Source organism: Ciconia boyciana, chromosome 4 (genome assembly GCF_034638445.1).
Source record: "Ciconia boyciana chromosome 4, ASM3463844v1, whole genome shotgun sequence".
Taxonomy (NCBI): domain Eukaryota; kingdom Metazoa; phylum Chordata; class Aves; order Ciconiiformes; family Ciconiidae; genus Ciconia; species Ciconia boyciana.
This window is the reverse complement of record NC_132937.1, coordinates 44,464,665-44,491,353: the sequence shown is the minus strand read 5'-3', so window position 1 is coordinate 44,491,353 and position 26,689 is coordinate 44,464,665. Positions and strand designations below refer to the sequence as shown.

Below are 26,689 nucleotides of genomic sequence, written 5' to 3'. Positions count from 1 at the left end.
GATACAGGCCAGCAGGGATTTTGGCTAATTGCTTTGTGATCCTCTGTGTCCAACCTCATCCCAATTTCGGAAGTATGTTTTCCCCAAGAATTAATTTATCAAGTGATCCTAAATTATGCATGCTGCATTTTTTGCGAATTAATTTATCAAGTGATCCTAAATTACGCATGCTGCATTTTTTGCAATGGTAGTTACAACCCTTCGAAAAAAATCAAAGGTTATTCATAGCATCTTATGAAATAAATGAATAATTTCAGTTTGGAAGCTACCTAATGCACTATAATGACCAGACACTTCATAGCACAGATATAACAGTGTCAGAAGGACTTAGAGCACTTTCTAATAGTCCCTTTCCTTCACGTATCAGACACAACTCACCATCTGTACGTTCATTTGTTCACTGTATCATTTGCCTATAACTAGAATTCGCATAGCAGTAATGTGGAACTTAATTCATACTTTCACAAAAATTATTCTATTCTGTTGCTTCTAGATAAAATGCTAGATAAATGCTGCTAGATAAAATAAAATAGATTTGAGAAAGTAACATTTCTTCCTCCACTCCACAAAGAATTCCTCAGAAGTTCATTCTTTCTTTTTGTTCTCTAATGAGATTGGCAAAAGCAATGTCATAAAGCATAAAAAAAGATTAGGTATCTACAATCATTCTTCTTTGAAAGTATTTAATAACAGTGGCCTTTCTTGTTACACTCTGTATCTGCATGGAAAAAAGGACTTGCAGGCATGATTAAAGATCAAGAATTCATGCCTTTTATTCTAAAGCATCAGTTTCAAGGTTTATGCTGAAATCTCTTTAACTATTTTATGTTTCATGCAGCAGGAAGTACTGTTCCCACAACACGGACCTGAAGATGTTATACTTTTTCAGGAGATACAGTTAATAGTAAATCTTTCTGTTTCTAAATGTTTGAAAAATGTACAATATTAATAATACTTTATCGCTTTCTTGCAAGCATTGCCTAGATAAGTGATATAAATACAATATATTATTCCCCATTAAAACTTTTGCCTACATCATAATCTTATACAGTAACAGTTTTTTCTCTTCTCCTAGATACATTGGGTATATGCCTGTTATCCAGTAACAAATACTTTATATGATATGATACATTCTGAATCCTTGGATTGGTGTATTAAGATATTGTAAGTTTTTTATTTAGCAGTGTGGGGAACTCAAAACCTCCAATCTATTACAGGAATCCATCAATGTTACAGTAACCTATCAGGGAAACAACAGAACAATTTAAATCTCAGTGGCTCTTACCTTCTTTAGTATAGCTGTAACATGATTTTTCCCTCAAAAGGTGAGAGAGGTATGATTGACATACATGCAAATACCAATCAGGAAATGCATACAGCCTCTCATAAAATAATCTATATTAAAGACTGAATTTATGAAGAAATAAAATATAATAAAATAAGTACTTTAAAAATAAAACATAATGGCTGATTCCATTTTTCTCACACATACATTTTTATACGGCTGCCCAGATGGCCCTTCAGTTTCTGGATTAAGTCAATCACTCTATTTAAATATCAAATTACCAAGTTCAGTAACAACAAATGTATTCACTAGTATCCTTTATTAAAAGGCACTAAGACTGCTTTCGATTCATAGGGGACTATTTCTTGGTATGACTAGCAGGGTGCAGGCTTCCACCATAAGTTTCTTTCTTTTAAAACTTATTATTTTGAGTTATTATTGTATACTTGATTATACAATGATTCACCTGAATACTAATTTGGAAGGAAAGTACATGATTTTTTATTATTATTTATATTTATTATTATTTATAAATATTTAATTAATTATTTCTAACCATTTTAGAAAACCTGAATTTAATGTGCCAAGATAGTGGATATGAAGCAGTTCCAGGGACCACCTTAGATAATTAAAAACAGAACACTTTAAAATTCTTGCAGTTTATAGCACACTGAGATGCAGATTGGAAGAAACAGAAGACAAAGTATAAATCAAGTTTCGGCTCAGGTCAGAACAGCTATTTGATAGAAAACCCAATAGCTTATGTTTTTCATGCACTGGCAAAATATACAGGAGCTGTGACTCATTCGGTGAGTTTTATGTACAGCCTCAGAACAACTTCTAGAGCCTTCTCCTAAGCTATTATCATGCGGTGATTTAAAGACTGAATTGTTTTATTTAGAAGCCTTATCCTAGCTTTGTTAAAAGTCACTCCTGAAAAAAAAAAAAGATAGAAGTGTGATATAACCTGAACGTTCACCAAGGTAAGATCATCACGTAGTCTCCTAAATGCTTTCATTTCACATTACCAGAGTGTGGTGTCAAAAAAGTCTGTCTTCTCTCTGTTTCAAGCAATGCAGTAGATGAAGGCACTGCCTCTTGAAGCTTGCTGTTTATCACATTGCCTTTCATTTATTGCTTTCATAAGTAAGATAAGAAAAGATACATGTGTTCTAGGAAGATCATCCACAACAGTTCTGTTCTGTTTGTCTTAGTCTTCTCTCAGTCTCCATGGGACCACCAAAGCAGATGAAACGTTATAGTGCAGCTGATGAATTAAGAAGATGGCTCAGTTATCAAAGGGTTTCTTTTACAACTTGTTTCACACAGGAGAAAGGCCAGAAAGACAGTGTTTAAAGCTCCTAACTAGGAGTCAGTTTACTTACTTTTAGCCAAGTTTCTTAAGGAAATAAGGTTTCTGTATGCAACAAAAGAGGCAACAGTCACAAGTTTTAACAAGCAAGATTCCAACTAGATATATGGGGAAAAAAATTCACCATGAGCATGGTTAAGCACACAAGTATGTTGTAGAGATGTTGGGGAGTGTCCATCCTTGACAATATTCAGAATTTGACTCGACAAGGCACTGAGCAACCTTATCTAACTTGAAAGTTAGTCCTACTTCGAACAGGAAGTTGGACTAGAGACCTTCAGAGGCCCCACCTAACCTACATTAGTCTATGGTTCTGTGCAATCACAGTGTCACCTAGTTACTTTTGAAGTGATTTGCGAGTTTCAGAAAAACCTGATTCACAGATAAGAAATACAGACTTTAAATTCTTACAATTGGCTTCCATGGCATGTAGTCCTTGAGAGCTGCTGCCTTTTTTTTTTTTTCCCTTTTTGGCCTCCAAATAAGTGAATTTTGTTTGACTCCTGCTGGCCACATAGCTCAACTCTGAGTCAGTCACGTGACATTCTACCTTCTAACTTGCTGATAATCACATAAGAGCACGTAGAGGATTTTGGAAAGGAAGAGTGTGCAGATGGAGGAAGCCTATACTTCAGTTATGGTATGCAAAGTTACTGGAAAATACAGTTTTGTAAGTTCTGCTGACAACTACGTGCTTCTTTCTAAAGTATGTAATTTCCTAAAGCAAATGCCTGGAACTTTAAAGTACTGGAAAATACTTTTAAATATCTTGTCTGCAAGCCATAAAGAAGAGAAAACACTATAAAAGCTGCACCTTGAGATACCTCTGAGATGGAAAAGGATTATGGATAGAACTATTTGTCTACAATCTCACTTTGCTTCCAAAGTACAAAATACAACAAATATATAGTTCATCTCCCTGTCTTTTACTGTAACATAAGTGGAGACATTGTGCAGTTGATGAATATTCTGCTATAGGTAACAAGGAAAACACATATATTAGATGCTAGGGTTTTGGTTTTGTGGGGCTTTTGGTTTTTGGGGTTTTTTGTGGTTTGTTTGTTGGGGGTTTTTTTAAGCACTTCCAAGTCCTTCTCCTATTCCATATTATTAACACCATTATTGATGGTGATGATGAGCCACTACTTCAATAATATCCAATCCAAAAAATTCAGATATACAGAATCAAGCTCCTTTAAGTCACACCATTTTGTTAAAAAAATAAATAAAATTAAACTTGGGGTTCTCAGTTTACATCTTGACTTATGAATCACTAAACAACATGCATCATCTTTTCCAGCTTTCTTCCAAAAACATGAAGATAAGAACAGTAGAGTTTCCCAGTAGTTTCTGATATAATTGAGCCTAAGCAGAATCTGGGACTCTGAAATGGAGCACTACGCAGCACAAAATATACTGCAAGCTTTCAAGAACGGGTAACATTTCTTTGCATTATAATTAATGGAGCTTTAAACATATTGCAGGAAAAATATTCTACAATGGGCTAGATTTGTTGTTTGGACTAATACCAAAGTAATATCTTCAACCAGTTCAAAGACGCATATGAGATCCCTCTTCTGAGGAGTTTACAATTTAAAGTCTAATGGAAGATTCTTGCAAATACGCACATGTGATGTTTACTAGTAGCCCAATTTTACACCTATCTACGAGGTATTGAAATACTTAACAGCTTTATTTCATTCTACTGGAGCAATTCATTTGGATCTAAATATTCTCCTGCCAAGTCAGCAGTTTCAGCACCACAACTTTGTACTGGTGCACAAGACAAGACGATAAGATTGACTAGCAAGAAAACTGAAATTAATTACTCTTCTATCATTTTCCAGCACTAGCGAAGCCCAGAAAGTAAACTAGTTAAAAGCCAATTTAAGCAGCTGAGCTTTACATTCAGAATTTATTTAGTGTGAAGTAAAGCAGCAATGGCATTGTGTATCTGACCATTCATTTGAAAACAAATGTAGAGGGCAAACAAATACAGCAAATCCATCTATGGGCTATGAGGCTTCTCACGGTACATCCAAAGCTTCATTTAGGAGACTCAATTAAACACTCACCCCGAGACACTTGTTTTTAAAGGAATTTCCTTCTTAAGTAGGAGTTTGATTTTCATAGTTTGCTTTCAGAAATATTTTTGGTCAGACTATGAAACCTGAAAAATTTCTCCTCAGAACTGGATGCAAAAGGTTTGGGTTCTATAAGCCAGAGATGTGGGAACTGGGCTGGTGGTTAAATTTTTTAAAAGTTATACTGCATGTTCAGCAGCTTCTTCCTTCAATTAACAGGGCAATTGTAGTAGATATAAACAAAATGGAACAACATTTCTGTAAATTTCCAACTTATTGATTTTTATTGTATTATAAATGTTTACTTTTGCATAATCCCCACATTTCTGTTAGCAGTTACCTTTGGCTACAAAATGACTCTACACTCTTGCTATAACAGTTTCCAGACAAGATTGAGCACTCAGATAATAGGGTGGCAAGGATCATACATGCTACAAGACCATTAGCTTGACAAGCAGAACTATAACTAGTAACTATATTTGAGAAAACATGAACGTGGCTGTTCATCTGTTCAACAGAGAAACATAACTCCTATGAGCCATAACCTGTGTAACTTTTCAAAACATATCAAAGGGCAGTTCAACCTGGGTTTTTTGATAGGTAAATGTGAATACAATCTACTACACAATCTATTTTTTCTAACTTTAAAGACCACCTCCCTCCAAATATTCTGCCCTGGCATTTAAGATACTAAGTCTATTTGCGTCTATTAAAAAAAAAAAAAGAAGTGGGATAACAAAGAATTTTCTGCAGAGGATTCTCAGCTCCAGGGTTTACTTAAATCCTTTGCACAGTAGCTGCAGGGCTTATGTATAGACTTGCAGAAGCATAAAGGATTGCTTTATAGTGTGGATACACTTTCAGTTTATAATGGCTGACACTGATTAGGCACTTCACCTCTGATTTGCTTCTCACTGTCTCCCACAGAAGACCTAACTCAGCACTGCTACCCACTTCACTGCAAAGTGTTACCTGACATTGGGCACAGTGGCAGTTAGAGCTGACTGCTCTAACTTTGCACTGTGGTCGATGAGGGTCATCCCTCTGCGGTGTAATCAAAGGTGGTAGAGGCAAAAATGCAGTAAGTCAAAGTGCAGTAAGCACTGTTCAAATTGTACAAATATTATGGAGAGGGTTTAATGTGCAATCAACATAAAAATGTAATACTGAAAACACAAAGTTACAACTCAGTCAACTCCACAAAGATCAGAGCATCTTCAGGAACATTTACACTTTTCTCTTTAAAGTAGATTACATGAGATCATTCAGCAATGCTTTTGTATCATATTTCTCCATCTAAATCCAGAAGACATTTGTCTATGCTATTATTTTGTGGAAATATTTAACTGAGTACGTAAAATGATATGGAGTTATTTTGTTAACTACATCAAAATAACAAAATGTTTCTGATTTGGACACAGGAGAGTCAAACATACTGAGCTCTGAAAAACTTCATTATTGGGTCATTTAGATCAATCCAACCCATCAGCAGAGTCATCATTTTTCCCCAGCACTCTTTCCCTCCCCCACACAAATCAATTCCACGTCACCTACTTTCTTTTTCCTTTTGTATCTGTTGTATAGCCCTTGCACCCACCATTAGGATTTTTAGGCAGTTAAAAAAAATCTTACTCTTAAATTCCCTGGTAACAGCTGCTTCTCTTTCAGCGCACAGCAATGTTTTCACAACTTCTGTTTGTGGCAACGATGGGGTTTTTGGCTGCATATTGCTCACATCAAAACTCCCATGAGGCTGAGCAACGGAAACAGTACCAGGACTCTGATGGTGCTGGTTGTGGTTGCTGGGGTCCCTTGTGATAAAATTCTTTCCTGAGAGCATAGAAAGATCAAGACAACCTTGTTATAAGAATAAACAGTATCGTTTAACACTGGTGGTTTAATGGTTTAATGCACAGAGCAGTTATGCTTTTTGTTTTTCTTAAAGGTAAGTGTTGAAATTTTTGCTTAGCCTTACACCGCCTAACACATGGAAGGGCAGACTTTCCTCTGCTCCTTTACCAGCCCAGCCGTAGCTGCTGTAAAATGATTGAGGCATTCTCTTTTTTTAAAAATATGTCTTCTTTGGCAAAATTACATTAGATGCCATGCAAATTTAACATGAAAAGTAGCTTACTAAATATTTGTGTTTCACTGCTTGTCTCAAGGAAAACAGAAATATATGATATCACATATGATCACAGCAAAACTATTCTCATTTGCTTTCATGCAACCTTATTGAGTTCAGCTGCTCATTTTATGCTTGATACCTGAAGTAACACTAACATAAACCTTCTGAAACAGCTCCCATGGTTCAGCCACTAAGAAATCATCTGGGTTCAGCAACTAAGAAATCATCTGGATTCCCCTGAAAACACTCTTTATTCCACACAGCTTTGGGGTCTTTCATAACTAAAGGTAAGCAAGAGTTGTTCTAATCTTTACAGGTGGCTAATGGTTATTAAAGGCAGTAAGGGATTGCCAGAGCACAAGAATTGCACTAGTCATGCTGTTTTCCAAAGACCATCTTCCTGAAATAGCAATCTACAAAATTAATGTACATATCACGCTTACTGTAACAACTGGATACGCTTTTATTTTAAGCCACTTTGCTGGAATTTCAATGTGAAATATCTAACACCAACATCTGCTCTGCAACTGACATCTGCTCTTCAGCTGACATCTGCTTCTGAATCCTTGTTATTCTTGGTCATTTTTAGTAAACATTATGTCATCATTACATGTATCAGAAAGCACAGAGGAGTAAATTCCAAGCCATACAATCACTTGTTTCTTCTGCTTTCCTACATACAGATAGTCTAAAAGTACTGTTTATTTTCTTAATGTTTAGTTCTCACTCGGACTTGAGTACAGTAATTCCTGCTTTCTGCTAGCGTGATCCTAAAAGAGACTAAAGGCTTAGACTCAAAGAAGGGACATAAAGTGAAATTTAGTTAGGCTTTAGATGACTAATTCCAAAATTGCAGTCTTTAAAGCTTCTGTTAAATACCTGCATTGGTCTGGGATTGCTTTACTTCATGGGCTCTTCAAGTTTTTTGCATTAACATTCCTCAGGTACCTAAAATTCTGCTGCTATACAAACCTGGAAGCCCCTTAATCTCAACCAAGCTGAAAAGCTGGGACATTTCTTATGCTGGCAGCCGCAGAACAGCAAATTCTTCACCTGTCTTGCCTAGGGACCTGGATTTGGTAGGGGTTCTAGGACATGCTTCCTAAATTGGGCTCTATACAAAGTTCAGTGGTAGCTGCTTCTTTCTCTTAAAAGATGGCTAGATACAGCCACTGCCTATATAATTTTCTTCCCACTTCCCCATCCTCTTCATACAAGTAGCTCAATGAACATTGAGCTAAGATATGGGAAGCTGGAAGAACTGTGGGGGAGGGGTATTTAAAATAATAGCATTCTCCTCCAAAAATGCTCAAATTATCAGGCCCCAGTCTTCTTTTTTAATCATGCTCTGGGATGCATAGAAAAAAATTCAATTCATTAATACCGAAAGAAAAAATGAAGATTGATTCTTTAGACAAGCAGGATAAACTTCTACTATAAAACACGCACAGGCTGTAAGTACATTAGAAAGATAAAAGAGGGAATGGGAATGTCCCCAGGCAAGCGGCACAGAATAACTCATATCTACACCAGCAAACTTTCCTGTGCTTTCGAGCAGGCTGGCTGCAGGCAAAGTGCCCATTGGGAACAGCCCTTGGAACAAGCTAACTCCTGAACCAGGTCTGGAAGCCATATGGGAGCTGCCCAATGCCCGCAACTGTTCTCACAATACAACAGTGCAGGTTATCCTCTTCTGGAACGATTTAAGGCACTGTTTAATTTCCTACTATGTATCTGGCCACATAATATCTGAAACAGAACTGAAAGTGAGAACACCTTGGCTTTCCCTTCCTCAGTTTCTCACCTAGGGCTAATGGTTAGGCATTACTGTGATCTCAAATTACACATGACAAAAAAACTTCTTTAAATACTCTTTCCCAGATTACCCAGGGCTATTTGTGAAAAACAGGGGAAAAAAACAACTTACTGGTCTTCAGGCTGATTTCTGTTTGTCAAGAGTATTTTTTGAATAAATGGGTTTCTCTGTTTTAGAAGTTACAATGTTTATCATAAATTTTCCATGAGAGGAATAATTTACAAGAACTAGTGAAATATTCAAAAGCCTATTAAAAAGTTAGGAGACTGAATCAATTTTTAAGTCACTGACACCTGGAATAAACTTAAGTTACTGAAGCAGGGCAATGTAAACTCATCATCTGGATGCTCTTAGCCTGAAGCAAATACCAGTAGAACATGGTAGTCTGAATATGAAATTAGTTATTTTAAATTATTATCTTTTAATTTACTTTTAGTAAGTTACAAACAGACCAAGCCTGGTATCTCAGTTCACGTGAGGTGCACTGTCTCATCAAATTAACAGAACGAATCACAAAAGCCCAAAAGCTTTTTGGACTCCACGTGCAACCAGCTGTCAGAGGGATTTGGGTTTCCCTGGGAACACATTACTTAACAAAATTAGGCTGAAGTTCTTAAGTCTGATGGGCAGTTCTGAAAAAATTGTTCAATGTCATTTTGTCATATCAATGCACTCTTTTTCTTATGACTGTTTATTTTTAGAGAATAAAATATCCCCCTAGTTATTACGGTTGCTTGGGCATACTGGGATTTCCACCAACACAGATTAATGTGATTTTAAGATGTACATGTGATTAAAATTTATGCTATAGTGTATCTGAGTTGCCAACAGAAAAGTATTAAATTAGCTTATTAAAAACTTCACTTTATATATTAAAATTTTTTAACGTAAAATGTTACTTTTTTTTTTTTTTAACATAGCAACCAAGTCATTAGTAATTATTCTCTTCACACAACCAGTTTATGGAAGAAAATAAATGTACTTCTTTACAGGTCATGTGTAAGTTCTGGCACTATTTTTCAAGCCCAAGATCTGTGATAAGCATGTAGCCCTGAAAAAAATCAGAAAGCAATAGAGGAATTTTGGAGTTTAAGCTCTTTAGAAATAATTTTCTGCTGCTTTCAGTCATGGTGAATATTAGATTTTAAGTGGTACGTACCCAAAGGTTCTCTTTCTTTTGATGGTAATTCCACGTCACTAGAAACTGACACTTCTTCAACAAGAAATTTTGACAACTGTGTCCCAAGATATGTAACCTGTACAAACAAATCTAAATGGATAACTGGTCATTTTAATTAGTGGTTTTTTCTGATAGGTCTAAAAATTTCACTTTTCTTACAGAACTGAGTTTATGCACTTAACAGTCTAACCTGCGTCTGTCAAGATCAAGCAGAAATTCTGCTAATTTGAATTCTAAATTATAAAAGCTTAATACAACTCATCTGCAAAGCCCTCTAAACTCTGCCAGTATTTTTGCAACATTTGTCTTTGACACCCTGACATTTCAATAAGCTTGCTCCTTTTCATTCTAACCAACTTTCAGCTTTTTCTGTCAATCTCTTAATAATCTTTAAAACTATTATTTAAAAGCACTGATAGCTTACAGAGCGGGCATTCCACATTCTCTCAACACTTGTGAATAGTTCATCACTGTACAGCTACCACTATGTAGTTATTTCTTTGCTGCTTATTCATTTAGAGTAAAAAGACTTTTTAAAATTTAGGCTTATACCCTCTTTTGCTTTAAGAACAGTAAGGAGATCCAGATTCGTGAAATTTGTTATTGCCATTTATTATTGCTATTTTGGGGAGTAAAATTAGGCCTACCTTATTCCACACATACTTCCATGTCACAGAAATATCACTTCCTAGTAGGTCTTTAACCCACTGAACTGGATTCTGAAGTACTTGTCTTTTACTGGTTCTGATCTTGCCACTGTTTAGGAGTGTGGCTTTATGACTAAATTCCTAAAAAAGATAAATTAAGAAATAATTCTCAACTCATAAATTAACAAATCTGAATTAACATCCTCAAAACATGAAAAAGTGCTGAAGAACAATACAGCTGAAAAGTTGCAGCTAATTCTCTTTTTCTCTGAAAAAAGTTAAAGAATTTAATGCCAGTATCATAAACTGCAGTATGTAAAATAAGAGGATTTATTCCACCAGAATAAGATGTTTTGGCCACACAGTCACCACTGTCAGAGGACAAATCTCCTTACGTGTGTTTATTAGAACTGTATTTGCATCTCAGTTCCTCTTAGACATAACAAAGCTGTGAATAAATTAATTTGCAACAGTGAACTCAGGAACTCACAAGAGGCAAGTCTGTGCACCAAGAAACTATTACTCAAATACAATCTGTCTTACGTGTGTGGAACAAATGCGTGTCAGTGAAATTCCAGCAATGATTCAAAGATGAAACATACTTGCATTAGAACTTCACTTACGCCAAGGGACATCACTTACATGTTTTAGGAGGAACCTGGCAGCCTTATCTTATGCAAAATTAAATATAAAATAATTTATTGTTACTGCCTCTTTGATAATACTAATGCAGCCCAGTTCTGCAAACATATATGCACCTCCAGAAGCATGGCTTATAGCTGTTTACAGTTCAGTAAATTATGGTTTTGTTATAGTGGTCTCATTTAGCTAAATAATGCAAAAATTAGCTGTTGGTAAACTATGTTAGAACTTAGTAAGGTTGCTTAGCATGCATGAGGTTAAACAATCAGAGTAAGAGAATGATCCACCAGCAAATATTGAACCTCCTCCTAATATATCCACTGGCTTGGGTGTCTATAAGAATCTAAATTAAGATGTTTAACCCAAATATTTTGACGAACACTCAATCCAGTTCCCAGTTTCATAGCTTAGGTCTACAGCATTCAAAAACTGCATTCTGCCTGCCCAAAGCTAACCTTAAGTAAGGACAATGTACTAGCTGTATGTTGCTATCAAGTACACCTCCATAATGATAAAGAAGGAAACTTTACTGATCATCTCCTCTTTGCAATGCAATAGGCACTGGCTTCTAAACTTCAATCTCTATAGCACTGTCTTCCAAGACATAAATGAGCATCATTTTCATTCTAGTAAAAATCATTGACTTCTCTGCGCTCCAAACATCAACATTTCAGCACAGGGTTATAATTCCTTAAGATACACATGCATCAAGCCGGTATCACAGATAAAAGTATTGAGAAATGACAGTAAGCATACTGAATTCTTCATCCTTCCATTTAGCCACCTGGAGGTTCAGGGGAATATTACACATCCTTTAAAGAAAAGAAGCACGTGTATATACCTATGATATGACCCAATGTAAAGGCTTGTGACTTACTCACACTGCCTTGTGTTACAAAACACAAGACCACACAAAATGGCTGCTCTCAAGAAAAGCATTCCCGAGCAGACTATAGGTGCAGAAAAAGGAGTCTTTTCTACATTAACTACACCTGGTGAGTTGGCTGAAAAGAACCTTTCAAGTTTTAATCAGTATGTTGCCCTGGAAATTAACTAGCTTGCAGCTGGAAATTCAGTCAATAACTCCATCATTTGCTCAATACCAAGCCAGTCCTCTGGCAACTGCCTTGCAAATCTGCTCGTATTTGGAGGCACAGGGACATGTTTTTGTAATTAAAAAAGAGGTTTGTTTGTTTGGTTTTTTTTTTCAAATATATTTCATACCAGACTGGAAACTATAGAACCAGCTGGTATGTAAGCAAGTAATTTTGCATACATTCATGTCTATCATAGCACTATGAAATCCTTGATGTCACATTTCTTTACTTGAGGGACTTGATAGTTGCTTCCAAGAATCACATGACATCATAAAAACCTTAACATTCCCGCTCCTCCCAATATGAAAATCAGGTATTACACAATGTAGACCAACCAACGATTCCATTCTTGTTCTAGCAATAGGAAATGTTAACAAACTGATAATGCAAAGGTAAACACAAATTTTACATATGCAATATTCTGAGTGTTAAAATTATGGGATGACAGAAGACATCATCCATAGCATTTTCCTTTAAAACTCATAAAAGATTATCTGTAACCAATGAATAGAAATTTTCAATACTAAGTGCTGAAGATGTAGACTAAACCATGAGAACTGCTGTTTCCCCATTTTAGTGGGGTTTTTTTTTCATTATATGCTAATATTAACATTATTATATCTCAACAGTTACCTGCAGTTTGAATTCTAAAACATCTTCTCCTGGCTTAATCCTTCCCAATTCAAGTAGATCTATCAATTGAAGCTTTCTCCTATTTTTTCTTCCATATCTCACTTGTTTTTGTTCACATTCCTGAGTACTACAGCTCTGGGAAGGTTTCTCACTGAGGTTTACTGGATCTGTACTTGAGGTAAGATTTGTAAGCACCAAGTTGGCATTAAATGAGTTCTGACTACTCCAAAAGATCATTTGCTGGAGAGTATTAGGAATGTTCTTTGCAGATGTTGACAAAATTACTTGCTGCTCCTGCTGCTGCTGCTGCTGGAAAGCTTCTTTCTTATTCACATATCTGTGTAGATCCCCATCTGTAAGAACCTGCTGGCAGTCACTGCCTGGCTGACAGACATTGTTATTGACAACAGTGCTTCGGGGTTCTACAATATTTAATGCACTGGCCACTGAAGTGGGATTTAAATACTTGTTTCCTTGTTCTGCAATTGCTACACAATCAATTTCTTTTTGCTGTGAGCACTTTGTTTTAGCAGTGGAAACAGTAGGTTCTGAAGACAATGTCACCACTTCTACAGCATTTGTCAGCTTTGACATGTTGTCGAAGTGATATTCTCTTACCCTGTTTTCAGATGCCAAAGCATGATCAGAAGTCTCTTTGCTTCTAATTGCTTCTTTATTTGCTCCTGTCTCATCCAAGCAGATGTGTGGATATTGGCTGCATTCCTGAGCTGAAAATCTATTTTCTAAAGAGAGATGTGCTTCTACTCTGTTTCCATTAAGCATGCTGGCACCAAGCCCCATACTAAATGTAACTACATCAGGACACATGATTTCATCAGCAGTTAAACTTTGTCTTTTATCATTTCCACGGGAAATAAATAAGTCTGAGATTTGCTTCTCTGAACGTGATGCACTGAACACTTGCTTTGTTCTTCTGTAGTTTTGTATTTTCTGGACTAATTCTTCCTGGTTTTGGGCAACAGTCAACAGACTCTTTTGCCTAGAAGCAAGGTTAACTAATTGTTTCCTCAGTGCTCCTTTTTTAAAAGACTCCACTGAAGCCCTATAGAAAATTTTAAAAAAAGTAATAATAAGGACACCAGAGTTACTGTAAACATGAAATAAAAAGTTTAATAGACGTAACCCACTAAGAACAGTAATATCTTTCAAAGGGCTCTGCCAACATCTACAATTTGAATAATCTTTTTATCATGGATAAAATTTATAGTTCAAATCCCAGGCTTATGCACAACAAATTGCAGAATCCCATCAAGAAGTACGATGCAAAGAATCAAAACTTCAGTAATAGCCTTGTCCTCCTATGCCACTCCTAATTCACAGAATCAAAACTGGGTCTGTATTATCACTGGCTGCTCTTTTACCACCACAAATCACAATAGTTAATTGAATTCAACGCCTCTGCAGCTCTAATTTGGAGCCTTTTAAAATGAGCTCAGGATGAGCTACCGAAGGATGATACTACCAGAAATTTTTTATGGTGTACACAACAAAACATTTTGTGAAGCCACAACTGTAATAATACCACATGACCATTAAGAAAAGAGGACAGAGCAGTTTAGAATGTTGTATGTTAGCTTGGGAATGTCTCTCCCTCCATCAGACCTTGCTCCCTAGCTAAGCTGGTCTCCCTGTGAGACTCCTTCCTTGGGGGACTTTACCTCCTTCCTGCTGGAAGGGAATTCCTTATTTTCCCCAATTCCTTAGGCACAAAAGCAACCAGCTCAGAATAATACTCTTTTCTCCTAATCCCCTCTCATGGGACAAGTGATTGCACTACCACTCTGGCACCATGGCAGGAAGACAGGAGAGTACCACAAGGTGTGGTAATGGGAAAAGGAATAGCAGCATGGTTTGCTTTTAACTCCACCCACAGCAGAGGTGCCATGCAAGTATCATCATCCCAGTCGTCGAACAGAGAGACCGTTGAGGGGATCAGGACAGAGGTACAGCAAGACTAGTTGGTGCAGAACAAGGACAGCCAAACCACAGTATGACGGTATTGGTGTCTGTACTGTGATACTGCTTGCTATCATATGTGTTTAGAATCCATGATACGATCAACATATCAGCATACAGTCGATCACTGATATGAGCAAGCCTTGACAACTATGGACTCCTCCACAGGCCAGTGAGACTCCACAGACTTTTCTAGCAGTGTTTCTTCAGGTAAGTTTTGTTGCTTTATTGCTATACAGGTACAGAAGAAGCTGCAGCTGAAGAGGTAAAGATAGCATGACTAAAATGACAAAGGCAAACTAACGTACAGTCACTAACAAACATGATGCTTTTTTTTGCTCATTTTTCTTAGGTGAGATATACATCTTAATATCTTTAAAGAAACAGATAGAAATGGAAAAGTGTTAGTAGTATCTCTCCCTGGGCCAACTAACTGAACAATGGAAAGATGGAAAATGTGATGATACCTCCTGATCTTCTGTACATTTATGGATCACAAAAGCTTATATGCTAATTAGTTAAAAATAAAATGTTCACCATATAAATAAAAAAAAGGAAATTTGATGTCATTTGGCATGTAGCTCATTACTATTGATGGACAGGTGTTGCATGAGCTGCAGGGTATCTGCAATACCCAGAAATATTTATCACTTTGGTCTGGAACACAGTTTCACTCTCAATTTTAGAAGGCAGATAAGTCTGTACAGATATTAATTTTACTGTTCTTGTTTCTTAAGTCAGTCATTAGTCTGTTCACAAGGATGATTTGGAACCCTAACTTCTCTTCACATAAAACCTTCTCTTTTTTTTTATTATCTGCGTAATCTATCTATCTTACATTTTATAGATGGTGAAATGTTTCAGTCTCTTTGCTCAACCAGCCTGTATGTTTTGCCACGGAACTACCTGAAAGCTGTACACTGTTGCTTTTATATGACCAAACGAATACTGCTCACACAAACAATATGTAGACATCCTCATCAGATGGCCTAGAAACATCCACTGAACGTGATGCTACATTGTTAGCTAAGCACTCACCACATGATCAGCATTCAGGCAGTCTCTCTTAGAAGGAAGTAAAAAGAGGCCTTGTGAGAGTTAGCAGCAGGAAGCTGACAATTCACATAGTCACACTGAGGTAAGCACTCCCAGCTCACATTTGAGATGCCCTCACAAAAAAGGAATGCCTGCAAGCATGCTTCAAGCCATTGCTCTAAATGGCTCTTGTGGCTGTTGGTTGAACACTCCCAATCTAGGGTGCTAAAGAAACAAAACCAGAGGCAGGGACGCTAAAAGTAGTGTCTGAGTTGCTAATGCTTTCCTCCATGATGCTGCAAAAGTAATCCAATTGCTCAGTACCTCCATTTCCTAATTCTGCTTAGGTATTTTTCCGCACCTTTTGTATGTTCACTACCTAATTTCAATGCTCACTGTGTGCGCAGTAACTGATTAGTATGCGTTAGCTAAACCCTGAAGTTCTTCCTTGATGTAAACTCTTACTGGAGGTAACTGAAGCCAGTATGGATCATGCTTCTGCAAAATCTGAATGAAAACCAGTTTTACTTTCACACTACTGTATACTAACCTTTTAACAATCTCTATCACTATTGCTATGAAGAATAGCTTCCTATAAATACAATCCTTGTATTCTACTTACCTGTATTTTTTAGCAAGGGTATCCCTTTCTGTTTTCTGTTTTGCAAGCATTTCATTCAAAGTATCTTGCATCTGAGACAGTCTTTGGAGATACACATCTGTCCAATATTTTGATATAATCAAAATGATGATGGCAATAAGCAGTAGAAAATAATTATAGTTACTAACATTTTTAATGTAGCAAATACACAGCCAAAGTATGAAAATATTGTTACAGCAGTACCTTATACTGTCATCCATACTGATGGCTCTTTACAGGTAGAGTACTTTTAATGAAATTCTTCATAGAATTAATTACAAGTTTAACTTAAAAGGAAATAGCCCTAGTACTGGAAAATTTTGAAGTGCAAGTGCTTTGCCTAGGAAATTACTCAGAGAACAGGACAGATTAAAGAACTGTCCTATGATAAGCACTGAAATTTTGAAGTTCTTTGTGTTGCAAGGAGCTATGTAACATGACAATTATATGTGAGGCTACCTGCAGAAGTTACACGATCTTAAGAAAGTGGCTAAAACCTTTATGTTTGAAGTATTATAAAACAGTTTAATGAGTTTAGACTGTTCCAAATTATATATAATGGTAAAAACAGATGCATTGTAGTTTTACACAGTTTCAGATCCATATTATAAAATAAAATTAATTATAAGTTGTCCCTTTTTGTTAGATATATTTTTCTAAAAGAAGAAGAGCAATTATAAATTATTCTTTATATGCCCTATCTCGTAGCCATATAACATAAGGGAGAGCTCAGAAACCATGACCAGTAGATACCACTGGGATAATAGATAATAACATGCAATCTAATTCCTGAAATTCTAAAACAGGAAATACAAGCTTTCCATAATCATGAAAAATGGGAAATTACAGGATTAAAAATGGCACTTAGAAAATATTTCCCCAAACCTGTTTCATAGTATCTACTAGTATTTACTTACTTATTAAAATAGAAAAATATGAAAATATTGCTCTTATTAAGGCAGCTTAATAGGGAATTTGAATCTATTATTTCCCATAGGTTGTATTACATGCATATAGCTTGAGGATTTTACTCTACGTTATAAGTTTGTCAATGTACTTCTATGTTCTTGTTCAATCTCGTGCCTCTTCTCAAGTAATAACTATGATTTAGTTTAAGAGGTGCTAGATTATTAATGCTTTTGTCAGCGGTGGTAACAGATCACCATGTTCATTTCTCTCATACCCCTAAACAGGAAAAGTCTGATAGTTTTATTTTTGCTTTGAAATTGAACCAATCTCTGTCTATAGGCTTCTGTCTATTGTATCATCTACCTGTTTGTCAAACATTTTTCAAGAAAACATATAGATTTTAATTAACAGATCATACACCATAAATTTGAGTTGGAAGCTATAAATCTGCATAATTCCATATTTCACATTCATTTGTAAAGGGATAAATTGATATATTTTAAATATAATTTGAAAGCTCCACCCTATATTCAAGAAAATAAATTTTTAAAAAACCCCTCCTTTCTGTCAGGAAGCAAAACTGTTTCATGGGCATGAGCTGCTCCAAAGTAAACAGCCCTGCCTAGATGGCAAGGGCAGCTGAGGAGAGAGACTTTGGTCAAAGCCATTCCTGCAGCAAGCTTTGCCACTTGAACAGTCACGGCACAGACACAATAGACTCAAACTGCTACACAGCACCAGCACTGTGATCTCCTAGGAAGTCAGTGTCACTTAGCAGGCTCTTGAGATTAATCTGAACTGAGATTTGATAGCCTAAGACAAATTACACCTCCGGGCACCAGCATTTCTGAAACTGCCCATCATCCACAGTGTCTGCCTTAAAGATTTCTCTTTTTTCCCTCATAAATTATTTTAGGCTCCTGAAAGTCCAGCTGCACTAGAATGAAAATGCTGCATGTTACTTTACATACAGACATAGCTCTTCTTGATCATGGAGGGGCTCATGTACTTGTAACTGAATAATGTTGCCAACAGTGTGCATTCCTATCTAACAATCCATTTTTATATGATTAGGTTGACTTGAAACACATGCCTCCAAGTGGCATGCTTCCCTTTTTTGTCATCATATTAATTCTTATGTAAACTGGAAGTACTTAAGGAAGTACGCTTACCTGGGAGCTGTTATTAAAATCTTATTCTCTGAAGCTGTATTTTCCAGAGGAGATATTCAAATATATTACGTGCAATACTATTTTAAAAACAATTATGCTACCAAAGATATTTACCCTCCCAAAAAAAGTGAAACAACTTGAATTTACATCTACCTGCATCTTTGGAAGTTCTCAATTCAAGTTGCAACAGTTCTTTTTGTTTCTCTTCTGTATCTTTTATAGCAGCCACAGACTCCTGTTAACAAAACCAAAAATGAAAGTAAGAAGTAGAGCCAAGTGCACCATATAAAACACAGGCCATGATGCAGGGCCTGCAGGATAAATATTGGTGGACTCAAGTCATTCCAGGCAGGGAATTTCTGTGTAAGGGCAATGGGGTCACTGGCAGGATACACGAACATAGTGCCAAGGGTATGCTCTGCAAGGGGCTGTCACAGCTTGGTTTTGCCCAGGCATTCACAGAATCACAGAATCGTATAGGTTGGAAAAGACCTTTAGGATCATCAAGTCCAACCGTAAACCTAACATTACCAAGACCACCACTACACCATGTCCATAAGCACCTCATATAAATGTCTTTTAAATACTCCCAGGGATGGCCACTCAACCACTTCCCTGGGCAGCCTGTTCCAATGCTTCACAACCCTTTCAGTGAAGTAAAATTTCCTAATATCCAGTCTAAACCTCCCCTGGCACAACTTGAGGCCATTTCCTCTCGTCCTATCACTTGTTACCTGCAAGAAGAGACCGACACCCACCTCTCTACAACCTCCTTTCACGTAGTTGTAGAGAGCAAGAAGGTCTCCCCTCAGCCTCCTTTTCTCCAGGCTAAACAACCCCAGTTCTCTCAGCCGCTCCTCATCAGACTTGTGCTCCAGACCCTTCACCAGCTTCATTGCCCTTCTCTGGACACGCTCCAGCACCTCAATGTCTCTCTTGTAGTGAAGGGCCCAAAACTGAGCACAGTATTTGAGGTGCAACCTCACCAGTGCCGAGTACAGGGGGATGATCACTTCCCTAGTCCTGCTGGCCACACTATTTTTGATACAAGCCAGGATGCCATTGGCTTTCTTGGCCACCTGGGCACACTGCTGGCTCATATTCAGCAGGCTGTCAGGCTGTCAACCAACACTCCCAGATCCTTTTCCGCTGGGCAGCTTTCCAGCCACTCTTCCCCAAGCCTGTAGCATTGCATGGGGTTGTTGTGATCCAAGTGCAGGACCTTGCACTTGGCCTTGCTGAATCTCATACAACTGGCCCCAGCCCATCCATCCAGCCTGTTCAGATCCCTCTGTAGAGCCTTTCTCCCCTCAAGCAGATCAACACTCCCACAAAACTTGGTGACGTCTGCAAACTTACTGAGGGTGCACTCGATCCCTTCATCCAGATCACTGATAAAGATATTAAACAGGACTGGCCCCAACACAGAGCCCTGGGGAACACTGCTTGTGACCAGCTGCCAACTGGAGTAAACTCCATTCACCACCACTCTTTGGGCCCGGCCATCCAGCCAGTTCTTTACCCAGCAAAGAGTACGCCCATCCAAGCCATGAGCAGCCAGTTTCTCCAGGAGAATGCTGTGGGAAACCGTTCCAAAGGCTTTACTGAAGTCTAGATAGACAGCATCCACAGCCTTCCCCTCATCCATTAGGTGGGCTGCCTTGTCACAGAAGAAGATCAGGTTGGTCAAGCAGGACCTGCCTTTCCTAAACCCATGCTGGCTGGGCTTGATCCCTTGGTTATCCTCTACATGCCGTGTGATGGCACTCAGGATGATCTGCTCCATCAGCTTTCCCGGTACTGAGGTCAGGCTGACAGGCCTGTAGTTCCCCAGGTCTTCCTTCTGGCCCTTCTTGTAGATGGGCGTCACATTTGCTAATCTCCAGTCAACTGGGACCTCCCCAGTTAGCCAGGACTGCTGGTAAATGATGGAAAGGGGCTTGGTGAGCACTTCTGCCAGTTCCTTCAGTACTCTCGGGTGGATCTCATCAGGCCCCATAGACTTGTGAATGTCTAAGTGGTGTAGCAGGTAAAATTCAAACTAGACCATGCTCAGAGTCCCACCTCTAAGAGCACTGCAGGGATTAGACAGTGAATTTCACCATGACAGCATCACCTGGACAATGTAGACATAGCCTACAGATACCAGCAAGAGCTCTCCTAACATACATCTTATGCAAAAATCTTCCTAGCTGTTTTAAATTATGATTAAACAATCTCTAAATACTTTGTCATTAAGAAAAATCATTACTCCTTCAAAGAGCCATTTTGGAAATGCAATGAAAAGCCTAAGGATTCCTGACCTTTTTTCTATTCATATAGGCAATAGGAAATGTATATAAGTATTGACTACTGTTTGCACAATAAATGTAAGTGCACATGAATCATGAACAGAGAGAAGTGATAGTATACACATTTACATACTATAAACCACAGTTATATACTGTAAGCCCCTGAACGATGCTCTTTTTTACATACATTCTAAAGGGTTAATTATTTAAATGGTATTTTTATGTTATTCAGTCAGTAAATGCATAGCGTCATACTACACTATGAAGCAGTTTAACAAAACTGTATTATCTATACTTACTGCACTGTATTTCTCATGTTGTGGCTCCAAAGCTGCATCATAATTTTTACAATACTCATAACAATGATGTTTTGATCTTCTTGACCTAGAAGGATACTCCCCCTCTCCGCAATTAAGAAAAACCAAATAGAATTTAAAATTAATTTGCAGGAGCATAATAGGTTAGATTAGCTAATATAGGTTACAAAGATGCAATGGCAGATCACATTATAAAAAAAAATCTTGTATATGCAAATTACATCAAATTTAGGTAGCATAAGGAAATAAGTCTTTAAAGCTACCACTTTCAAAACCACAACGTTCCTGTGAAGGGAAATATGGAAAACAAAAAAAAATCTGAAGAGCCAAATAGGTTCTTATAACTCATTCTCTGAGGAAAAAAAAAACCCTCAGTATCCTATTTTCTGAAAACAAACAAATAAATAAATAAATAAAATTCAGTAGTTAATAGAGTTAAAAATATCAGTGCCAGGCAATATGCAGCTCCACAAACCAGCAGTATTCCGATGTACAGTTTTTCCTTAAGATTACAGAGTAATCCTATGATTTACATTATGAAACCAACATACCTGTAACTTCCATAGTCTCAACAGGAAGTACAGAGTCCATAGCACTGTAAGACTTCAGCAGTTCTTTCATTTCATCATCACAAGCTTCATCCAAAGCACTTTTCCCTGAACCACCCCTCTCACAGGGATTTGCTCCATGCTGTAGTAGAATCCTGGCTGCCTATTATATAGTATTATTATTTGTGTTACGATAATTCTTGTTGTGGACTTATAATACAACTATATGAGTTGTATCTATCATAAATCACAAATAATAAAGGTACAAATAAAATACTCTTAAAACCTGTTACACTTGCAATCCCAATTAAACAAACAAGTTTAATTGGCTATTATCAACACAGACTTGTACCTTACACTTCTAATTTTTCCATTAAAATACACAAATAATTTACAACTTGACATTAAATGGACGACCTTTATGGTATTGTTATAGAAAGCAATTACAAAACTTCATGTATCTAAATCAAAAGGAACTGGTCAATTGTATTAAGACCAAAGTGCAGAAAAGAAGTGGATTTTTTTTTCTGTAAGTATTTAATAGTGGGTTTGGTTTTCGGTTACATGCACCGATGATTTTTTTCCTAATTCCAAACCACTTGGCAAGTCTGCTTAATTGTAAAATGTGGAAATGAGATTAGTGGTGTCAGTGGAATCATCTACCCCCTAAAATTCACATCACATGAAACTTTTGATGAGGTTAGAGCTTGCATGGTAAAGAATTTTCATATATATGATTTCTCACCTTTAGCATTTCTTCTTCCTTCTCACATTCAGAATGCTGTTAAGTACCAGGATGTGTCAGAAAAAGCACACTCTCTCAAAGTTCAGAATCTTCTCCACCAGTTTTCCCCCACAATACTGAATAATAGCTTACAGGTTTTCAAGAACCCTACTGATAGTTTGACACCAGGCCTGTGAAATCACCCCTTTCATTTTATCTTTGCTCACAGAAAAGATAAATGTGATGAAATATCAACTCTTCTGACAGGAATAGAAGTGGTATGTTTAAGCTAATCTGGCATCACCTTTTTATTCTCAGTTCCCTGGAATTCACTGTGCCAAAGCAACGTTTTATTTATTTGTGTGCAGTCTGGGCCCCACAATTTAAGAAAGGATGTGAAGGTCCCTGAATGTGTCCAGGGGAGGGCAACAAAGCTGGTGAAAGGGCTGGAAGGAGTGTCCTACAAGCGGCTAAGGACTCTGGGCTTGTCTAGGTTGCAGAAAAGCAGGCTGAGGGACGACCGCATTGCTCTCCACAGCTTCCTGAGGAGGGGAAATGGAGAGGGAGGTGCTGATCTCTTCTCCCTGGGATCCAGTGATAGGATGCGTGGGAATGGTTCAAAGCTGTGCCAGAGGAAGTTTAGACTGGACCTGAGGAAACATTTCTCTACCAAGAGGGTGGTCAGACCCTGGAACAGGCTTCCTAGAGAGGTGGTTGATGCCCTAAGCCTGTCAGTGTTTAAGGGGCATTTGGACAATGTTCTTAATAACATGCTTTAACTTTTGGTCAGCACTGCATTGGTCAGGCAGTTGGGCTAGATGATCGTTGTAGGTTCCTTCCAACTGAAATAGTCTATTCTATTCTACAGAACCATAGAATGGTTTGGGTTGGAAGGGACCAGTTAATGAAAAAAATGGTTGATTTTTAAACAGCAGACCTAGAGGTTTTTTTCTTTATAAAAAAGAAATTCTTTACTGTGAGGGTGGTGAGACACTGGAACAGGTTGCCCAGAGAAGATGTGGATGGCCCATCCCTGGAAGTGTTCAAAGTCAGGTTGGATGGGGCTTTGGGCAAGCTGACCTACTGAAAGGTGTCCCTGCCCACAGCAGGGGGTTTGGACTAGATGATCAAATTAAGAATGCTCAATTTCAGTATTATTTTTTAAAAGCCCAATATGTGGGAGAAAACCACGGGGAGCTTCTGAATTTTTCTGATTTGTCCACTGGACTGAAAAAGTCAACCAGCTGTACAAGTTCAACTGTCACAATTGAAAAATATTTCTTTCTCTAATTTTGGTATCTTTAAAGAATATTTGTTTATTTCCTAAATGCACATCTACACTAAAATTGTATTTGTAACTTTGACTTTCCTTATTTAAACCAGGATTTTGCTTTGCTGACACTCTGCTGGAAATCAGGCTCAGGAAATCTAATGTAAAAGAAAAATATACCTCCAAATAATTGCCAGAAACAGCATCATGTATTGGCAAAATACCATCCAGACTTCTGCTGTTAACATTAGCACCGGCTTTCAGTAATTCTATGATCACTTCAGTAAATCCCCCATTGGAAGCTTCATGAATTGCTGTCCAACCTAATAAAAGCAAGATGACACATACAGCATGCATCTTATTTGGAAAGATCCACACAGATCACTAATTAGTGATTATATATTTTGCTGCGTTTGCTGTACTATAAGCAAAGGACTACTCACTTCAAGATAAATCTTGTACAATCATCTTGAAATGCCAAGGTAAATTATTTCCTGTGTAATTCAGCTTACTTTAGAGAAAAACGTCTCCAATATTAAGCAGAAAAATATTGTTTACTTTTCTACTACACTACTAAAAATAATAAAAGAAAGAAAACAATAGAGTAGAAAGAGTCTAAAAACTCAGAAGCATAATATTAATAGTCTGATTTGTAATCCCAGTGACATTTTATAATATCAAGTCTGCAAGGCATCCAGAGTAGAATACCATCCATTCTGAGACTATAAAAACAGAAATGCATTATACATTTAGGTAGAAAAAGAAAAAATAATCTTGTCAACTGATATTTGTCCTCATTTCCTAACGAAATAAGATTAGTATTAATGTGCTTCTCGTGTATATATATGTGTAAGCATTGTAAAAGCATCATGTGTAAGCATTAATTCTCCCGTTGAACTTTCAAGTCCACTTCCCATATATATCTCTGAAAATGTGCTCTTCAGCAGAGGAGCAAGACCCTATTAATGCCCCTGCTGAGAAAAAGGCTGCATTAGCTCCATGCTGAGACACAAAATCCAGAGTTTCACTGATTGTGCTTGCACTTGTTGAATGACTTCCTTTCCTCCTATTATATCATAAATCAAGAATCCACAATTATATTAAGATTACACAAATTATATAAAACCATATATACTATAAATTATATTAAATTGTATCATAAAACAAATCCATATAAGAGTTATTTTCAAACCTGCATAGTCCTGTTCATTGACACAAATTCCAGATGATATTAGAGTTTTCACTAAAGACAAATCTCCTCTCCTAGCAGCAACATGCAGCTGAGTTTCTCCTTTTGCATTTTTCTTCTTTTTTGTCTTTCTCCCAGCTCCTGTATTACAGGTACCATGTAAAATTGCAGCTTCTTTTCTGGCAGATAGGGAGGATTCTAAACACATATTGGGTGTTCATTAGGAACCACAAAAAATGTTTCATTATCAACAAAGAATTAAGCTTCATAACTCATTTGAATTAATGTAAATGTGTGCAATACTGTTGCCTTAATTATTCAATAACACTGACTACATCAAAAGGTTAGAGGGTACTGCATAACAGCTCAGATAACAAACAGACCCTATGCAAAAGAATTTACAGTTCAAATCTAGATAACTTAAGGAGGGTACAATGAATTAGGGATCAATAAAAACGTGACAAGGTTGAAGTTTTATACTGTACAGAGGTAGGGGAGTATGTTACATTTCTCCATGGACTGCTTTCAATTTACCAGGCATGCCTGCTAAATATGTGAAGTACACACATAAAGGTTTTTAAGAAACTATACAAAAGTGAAGACTTGACCATCACCTCTTTTCCGTTCCTAATTCTGTATCAGGGAAGAGATAGGTTTCTACATACGGTATTTTTACAGCTGTGATGTGAAAAAGTCCTGTAGACTGATTAGAAATCTTTAATTAATGTCTACTGACATAGCTGAACTGCTTTTTAATTAAACCTGTGCAGGATTGGACCCATAATTGTAAATAAACTTGATTTAATCCTTCTCTTATTGGTTCACAAAGCAAACAACATCCACTTTAAATTTTATCATGTGATCATCAGACAGGCCCTAATTCTGAGGCTTCAGGTAACAGGCATACCAAATTGTAAGAGATACATAGAAAAGAACAGATTAAAAAAGTACTAATTCTGCATATAGAGTAAGGACAACACCCTCCCCCAAACTGCTAACAAAAAGACAGGGTGTATAAATCTTACAAAGCTCTACCATGTATGTTAGCTTTTTTTTAACTCTTGCTCCTGCTGTTATAATTCTGTGCTATCAGTTTTTTTTTAAAGTTCACTATGTTCTTTCTCAGATTCCTTGAAAATCTGTAATTCATCCAAAAAAAGGAAAGTGTAAGGTTTTAAATAAGCATTTTGCAACTCTTATCTATTTTTTTTTAATTATTCCTATGAACAATTAGTTGCTGCACCCAAGCATTTCCTCTTCTCATAAGACAAGCTGTCTTCTCAAATATTTTCAGTTATCAGTATCCATTGCTATCAAACATCTTCCAGGATTTGACAGCTGCCTTTCTTCAGGCTCCTCCTGCCTTCTAGACCAAGGTTTCCTTTAAGGTAAACTACTGAGCTTGTCATCCAAGACTGTTTGGAAGAACATGAAAGGCATACTGCAACTATATTAAAGACAGGCATATAGTGAGGATATATCCATACCTAATTTAAACTAGCCTGTTCAGGCACTGCTACAGCCAGACAATGGCAGCATGGAGCTCAATGTTGGCTACTATAACCTGTCAGAAAGCATTCAGGCAGCCCTTTTTGCATTGGAGGTGCTTGGCCAACACCGTGTTGGCAACCAGAAGAGCTAAAGAGTTTCTTTTTTAAATGAAAACTGAGATTCTAGAGCACACAGAGGGGTCACATTATTGAAATACGCCTCTAATCTGAGACCTACTTTTC

The 26,689-nt window shown here is 37.2% G+C and overlaps 1 protein-coding gene across 1 annotated transcript in view; it reads right to left on the bottom strand.

Moving 5' to 3' along the window:
- ANKRD31 (ankyrin repeat domain 31) overlaps nt 1–26,689 on the bottom strand; it is a 72,428-nt gene that overhangs the window by 4,306 nt on the left and 41,433 nt on the right. The window contains exons 16-25 of the mRNA XM_072859687.1: nt 24,960–25,154; nt 23,948–24,090; nt 21,777–21,936; nt 21,208–21,311; nt 18,771–18,849; nt 16,519–16,615; nt 12,885–13,947; nt 10,513–10,653; nt 9,845–9,941; nt 6,374–6,571 (exon numbers count right to left, since the gene is read on the bottom strand). Of these exons, the coding sequence (XP_072715788.1) occupies nt 6,374–6,571; nt 9,845–9,941; nt 10,513–10,653; nt 12,885–13,947; nt 16,519–16,615; nt 18,771–18,849; nt 21,208–21,311; nt 21,777–21,936; nt 23,948–24,090; nt 24,960–25,154 (2,277 nt within the window). The remainder of the gene's footprint in view (nt 1–6,373; nt 6,572–9,844; nt 9,942–10,512; nt 10,654–12,884; nt 13,948–16,518; nt 16,616–18,770; nt 18,850–21,207; nt 21,312–21,776; nt 21,937–23,947; nt 24,091–24,959; nt 25,155–26,689) is intronic.